Here is a 6683-nt window from a genome sequence, read left to right as displayed (position 1 = left end):
AAAGCAAGCAAGAGGCTGTTACCAAGGAAAGTCAAGAAGGAACCTTTGTATGACCCCGTTGCACAAGTTTTCCTTGATCCTGCATCATGGATGTGATTTCCTGGGATCTGCCTGATGGCACTTTCAAGAATAGTCTAGAAAGTAGACTATATTTCCCTCTCTCTGCCACCCATCACCTTACTTCTCTTCCCCCTCCTTTTGTTTTCCTTGTAATTAGAATTTATGTATATGCCTATTTATTATTTCTAGTGAATCTGACATGGTTTAGCCAGCACATTAGAAGAATTCTGCAAACAGTACCATTGATCTGAAAGATACAGTATACTCATTGCCCTCCTCACTACAAGGTTATCTTAAATGAGTCAAGCCTGTGGCACAGCTGATGAAAAATGCAGCATAGTGCAGAAAATTAAATATAAAGGAGACGAAATGAAGATGGAATAAAAACACCATACACTGTACACCCTTGTTCTTGTGATACATTTAATACGTAAAAAGTTATAATAAAAAATCCTATCTTTCCATTTCAGTCTTTATTGCAGACATTCAAAACATTTGGTGCAACATGTACATTTCAGAAAAAAAAGCAGTTTCACATTATCACCTGGGGTGGTCTGTGGACAGAAAACACCCTTTTCAAGTTCAATTTAAAAAGTTGTATTTTCACATGCAATTTCTATCTGACATGTGACCATGTATCACTTTATTACAATTCTAATGATGTCCACAGCAGAATGTTAAAAAAAAAACCATTATAATACGTGAATGCATTTTACAATGTTTAACAGTAAAAATGTAAAACCCCTGAAGAATAACATGCCTTTTACAAAGTCCAGACAGACACGTACACAGTTCATTAGCAACAGAATACCAGTGCCTCTGTAGGGAAGCAAGGGGCTCATTCCCAGTTTTGGCAGGAAGTGGTGTATCTTCACATAAAACATCTATATTTCAGGGTGATAGAATAGTCCAAGTAAGAACAAAGTAAACCTCATGTACTATGATCGGACATTGAGGTTTCTAGCATCATATCACTCTCATTCATCTCTATTTCAAGAGCTTCTTCAACTGGAGACCTGGCATCAGAAGATTTAGGCAGAAGATTAGTGGACTCTAGGGCCATTATGCCACTTACGTCAAGAGACTGTCTCTCCATGTCAACCTCCCATGGAGAAGAAATTATGTTCTTCAAAGTTTTCATTGTGTGCACATCAAAGTCATAACATCTTAACTTGTCCTTGATCTCTGTTCCTATGAAACAATACACAAGCTATATTTGTTAAAACACAAATACCACATTTATTCATCCTCGCTTTGAATGGCCAATGAAAATAGTCAATGAAGAAAAAAAAGGTTATTCCATTTAAAGCCCAAATCCAGCTTGGACAAAAACAAAATAATTTTGCTGCAGTGCTATAAAAAAAAAAAAAAAAAAACACAGAAAAACAAATGAGCTACAGTACTCCCCTTCAATCTGGAGCTGTCCCCCGCAATACTCTAGTCCCTTGGTCTTCTGGGCTTCAACCCAGGAAAAATAGGAAATTACTGTGAATGATGGGTGACAATGTCCCCTTCCTCCCCAAGTGGGTATCACCCTGGAACCCTGCATTCACTGTAAACTAATGCAGAGAAATTGATCGTAAAGGAATGCCCATCACTAGGGAAAACCAGTAAAGAAAGACCCGGAGCATCTTGTGACTGGACAGAAAAGACTGAAAAAAGAATTAAATTAACAAAAAAGACTAAAGTACACACTGAGGGAGTCACTTGTATGGAAAGCATGAGGTTAGGCTTTAGGAAGTTTAACCAATAGACGCCCGGCCAATAGCCGTTTGGCAGCCGGAAAAATATATTAGATTTCCGGGTGGACGCCATATGGCGTACTCCCGGGCATGCGCAGTTTGCGCACTTACAGAGCCACGCAGCGGCACAATCTGTCACCAGCCGTGTACCTCGGTCATGGCCGATGACAGATCTGAGTACCGGCCCCCGTTGCCAGTACCATGTGAGTTGCTGTGACCAATCACAGCAGGTCACATGACAGTTGTATACAATGGATGGCTTCACTCATGCCATCCATTGTATACTAGTGTCTAGCTGTGAATGGTCACAGTGATCACATGCACATGTCATTAACTGTGGCCAAATCACAGCTAAGCACAAAAAAAAAACCAAAAAAAAAAAAACCCCTGAATGAATCGATATCATTCAGGTAAATACTTGCTTATAGCAAAGTAATTCTTTGCTATAAGCAAATTGTGTAAAAAAAAAAAAAAAATACTGATCACTTCCCCAAATAGTACAATGTTACTATGGTAACATTGTGCTACTTTGGCCATAGTGAAATATGAAAAAAAAATCTTAAAAAAAAAAGAAAAAAATATAATAAAAATTTAAAATTAATACAAAAAATTATATATTTTTTTCATAATGTCAGTGTCCCTGATCACCGCCATGCCACTTATATGATGACGCTGTACTGCACTGGTGACGGTATGTAAAAAAAAATTAGTGAAAATAATTTTTTTAATTTTGCAAAAAATGTTGACATAAAAATACAACTTCAAAAAACTCGCCATGCCTCTTATGAAGTACGTCGGACTGTCTACTCTGCAAAAAGGGGTCATTTGGGGGATATCTGTACTGTTCTGACACTCTTGGACCTCAAGAAATTAGATTGGCTGTCAGTACTTCAGGATTGATCAATTTTCAGATCTATACCATAGTTTGTAAACTCTATAACTTTCCTACAAACTAAAAAATACATCCTAATTTGGGTTATTTTCACCAACGACAAGTAGCAGAATACATCTCGGCCTAAATTTATGAACAACAATTATTTATTTGCAAACTTTTATAACGGAAACAAAGAAAAACGTGTTTTTTTTCTAAATTTTCGGTCTTTTTTTGTTAATTTATCAGAAAATAAAAATCCCAGCGGTGATTAATTACCACCAAAAAAAAAGCTCTAGTTGTGTGAAGAAAATGATAAAATTTTAGTTTTGGTACAATGTTGTATGACCGCGCAATTGTCATTCACAGTGTGAAAGCGCCAAAACCTGAAAAATGGCCTGGGCAGGAAGGGGTAAAAGTGCCCTGTATGGAAATGGTTGAACACCCTTTAAAGCAGCTACAACATTTAAAAAAAAAAAAATTAAATAAAAAAGTGTAAATCGAATAATAATCAAACTATTGTAAGTACCCCTAGCAGAGTTATGGTTTATTCCAAACCCTGTAACTGTTACTTTTGTCACACACACACTCCATGGCTTCTCCAGACCCTGTCACGTCTGTCACATGTGCTCAGGGTGAACCTGCACTCATCTGTAAAAAGCACAGGGTACCAGTGGCAGACCTGACAATTCTGGCATTCAATGGAAAATGCCAATCGAGCTCTATGGTGTCGGGCAGTGAGCACAGGGCCCACTACAGGATGTCGGGCTCTCAGGCCCCCCTCATGAAGTCTGTCTCTGATTGTTTGGTCAGAGACATTCACACCAGTGGCCTGCTGGAGGTCATTTTGTAGAGCTCTGGCAGTGCTCATCCTGTTCCTCCTTGCACAAAGGAACAGATACCTGACCTGCTGATGGGTTAAGGACCTTCTATGACCTTATCCAGCTCTCCTATAGTAACTGCCTGTCTCCGGGAATTTCCTCTATGCTCTTGAGACTGTGCCGGGAGACACAGAAAACCTTCTGGCAATGGCACATAAAGCAGCTGAAACTGATTAACAACCCCCTGTGCTACTTAACTGACCAGATCAATACCCCAGGAGTTTAAGTGACTGATTAAAAAGTGTGTGTGTGTGTGTGTGTGTGTGTGTGTGTGTGTGTGTGTGTGTGTGTGTGTGTGCGTGCGTGCGTGCGTGCGTGCGTGCGTGTAAAGGTGATCAGAACAAGATTTTTTTTTTTTGCTATAATGATCATTTAAAAGGAATTCATATCTAGAATGTTTAAATTATACATACAGTATAAAAATACATAAAAAAAAAATTTAGGGAGGATGGAGACTGGTATTAGAATCTGTGTAAACCTACTTATTTGCAGTACAATAAGATCACATAGCATTCTGCTTCCAGGATGCAGAAATGAAGTGCAGCAGCTGTGCTACTTTTAACCTACACTGGACATTACTCTTAAAAATAAAAAAAAAAAATTACACACACACACATTATACACTGGCCATAGACTGTCTGAACTATCCAAAAAACACCATTTAAGAATTGAATACTGACCACTATACATTCTTGCTTTATATTTTACAAAATGTAGATAAAGACCTTACCAATATATGCTTCAGAGTCTCCAATATACATTTCAATGCAATGTCCAAGCATTGTAACGGAAAATGTATCATCTCTTCTTAGACCTAAAGCCTAAACACAGGACACACATAATTATTCATGCAGAAATTATTTAATAAATAAATGGCAATGCAATACGTAATTCTTTTCAGAACATCAAGAGGTATTAAGATTTTGGTGTACCTGTAAAATTCTTTTCTTGGAGTGCATCAGATACAGAAGAGTAATTATGCAAGCCTACCTGGGTTATGCTGTCACCTTCAGTTGAATGGACAGTGACCAGAAAGAGGCAGGAACCCCTGCCCAGGCATAACATCTCCCAGTTCCACTAAGCCTCAGTTTTGTAGCAAGCAATGAGGAATAGCTCTGAGGAAGGGGGTTTGCCCCTGAAACGCATCAACTTTCCAAATGAATAGATGAGATTGCCTATGGCTGGAGTTTTCAATTTGATACTCCTGTTTTTATGAGTGTTTGTGTATGTATTTGAATTTGGATCCAATAAATGCTGATAATGGTAATGCAAACTCAAGCATGCTACCTTGGCTGGAAGAGACAGGCATTTTTTCTGGGGAAGCAACAACTTCAACTGATCTGTGTCAAGTACCAAGCCAAAGTACGCCAGACATTCAGCAAGACAACATTTGGAGGTTCAGTACTCAGCAGAATCTCTCTAGTACCATTTGCCAGATATTTGATCTCAGTTTCTAAGTCAATTGCTACCTGAGCAGCAGGTTGTCCAGATATCAAAGAATAGGAACACACAGAGTCCTCAACAACTCCAGAACAGAAGTCAACCCCTTTGTTGAAATCAATGTTCAGCTCTGCAACTAGTCTTGTTTATTAGCCAGCAAGCAATATTAAAGTGTATGTGAACCCTAACAAACATTTTTTTTTATTTGGTCTGTTTTTTGAATCATTATAGAACTGAAAGCATGTTGTTCTATCTGTTTGATCATTCAGAAAAGTACCTGTTCATTCCAGTATATCTTCTGAATTGATCATTTCCTTTGCAAACCTTTTAATTACATTGTTCTCAGCGATCTTTGAGGACTGCAGAACCTCTCCCTCTAACTTATAGATAATGGGAGAGGGGTGGGGTTTCAAAATTATTTTGTGTTTCTGTTGTCCTGATCAAAAAGAGGTTGGCCACATTCACATAGATCAGCAGGGGATCTGTCCACTGATCCCATGCTGATCAGAGCAGAGCGGGTGGATGACAAGTCCATCTGCTCAGTTTATGCAGAGCAGACATGGACTCCGCTGTCTGTTTACACCAAACTGTCCTCTGATCCAATCCACCTAGACTGAAGGGAGCGGATCCCCTTCCATTTTTCTTTAGCAGACCAGATTAGATTAGAGATAGGTGGGTGTAAACAGACACAAGTCCAAATACACCCACTGCTCCATAAGGGTGAATAGAGGGTCTGATCAAGTCCATCTGAAAAACTGACAGGCAGACCTGATCATACACTTTGTGTGAAAGGGGCCTTAGTGAGCATTGTCTCTCTAGGACAGGTGTGTAGCTGGCCAAAATCACCAGCTGAAAAGAAAAAGAAATACAGCTTTAAAAACAAAAACGAATGCAGCCACCACTTCTAAGGACTGATAAGCTGCAACAAATATGGTTTTGTTTTGTATTGTTTAGATACACTTCAACCACTTGACCTCCAGAAGGTTTTACCCCTTTCATGACCAGGGCATTTTATTGCTATTCAGCACTGTGCTGCTTTAACTGGCAAATACTTGGTCATGCAAGAGTTACTCAAATGAAACATATCTTATTTTTCATACAAATATAACCAAAATCAGTGTACACTATTTAGTCTGTGTGAACATTATAGAGTTTACAAACCATGGTATATATATTTGAAAATTGATCAGTCCTGATAGGTACTGACTGCCTATCTCATTTCTTGAGGCCTGGAAATGCCAGGACAGTACAAATACTGGGGGATATCTGACCCCTTTTTGGAAAGTAGACAGTCCAAAGTAATCAGTAAGAGGCCTGGTGAGTTTTTTAAAGTTGTACATTTTTATCACTTTTTTTGGAGAATAAAGAAATTAAATACATTTTTTTTCAAAAGTTTTCCGCATACTGTTACCAGTGTAGTACAGCATCATCATGACCGGTGTGGTGGTGATCAGGGATACTGACTGGTAACAGTATTTTGAAGAATTCATTTTTTATTCAATGTTAACTTTTTATATTGTTGTTTACAATTTCTATTTCGTTTTTTTTTTTTTACATAATGTCAACAGAGTAGTAATGTACTGCTCTGTGTGGTGATCAGGCATTTTTTTTGATGATCACTGTAACAGCAATCATTTTGAAATGTCATAAATGACTTTCATTCATGACCTATGGTTTACTATTGTGATA

General features: G+C 38.3%; 1 protein-coding gene across 3 annotated transcripts in view; it reads right to left on the bottom strand.

Annotated features, from left to right (window-relative positions):
- Positions 1–465: 465 nt before the first annotated feature.
- CDC16 (cell division cycle 16) overlaps positions 466–6683 on the bottom strand; it is a 42436-nt gene continuing 36218 nt past the window's right edge. For all 3 annotated transcript variants that reach the window (XM_089688123.1, XM_089688125.1, XM_089688124.1), the window contains 2 exons: positions 4285–4375; positions 466–1251 (listed from right to left, as the gene is read on the bottom strand). In XM_089688123.1, the coding sequence (XP_089544249.1) occupies positions 992–1251; positions 4285–4375 (351 nt within the window). In that variant the 3' untranslated portion in view covers positions 466–991. The remainder of the gene's footprint in view (positions 1252–4284; positions 4376–6683) is intronic.

This window comes from Staurois parvus, unplaced genomic scaffold (genome assembly GCF_062004578.1).
Source record: "Staurois parvus isolate SC_StPar_1 unplaced genomic scaffold, SC_StPar_1.0 ptg000446l, whole genome shotgun sequence".
Classification (NCBI taxonomy): domain Eukaryota; kingdom Metazoa; phylum Chordata; class Amphibia; order Anura; family Ranidae; genus Staurois; species Staurois parvus.
The sequence above is the reverse complement of the archived record's forward strand: the minus strand, read 5'-3'. Positions and strand labels throughout refer to the sequence as shown.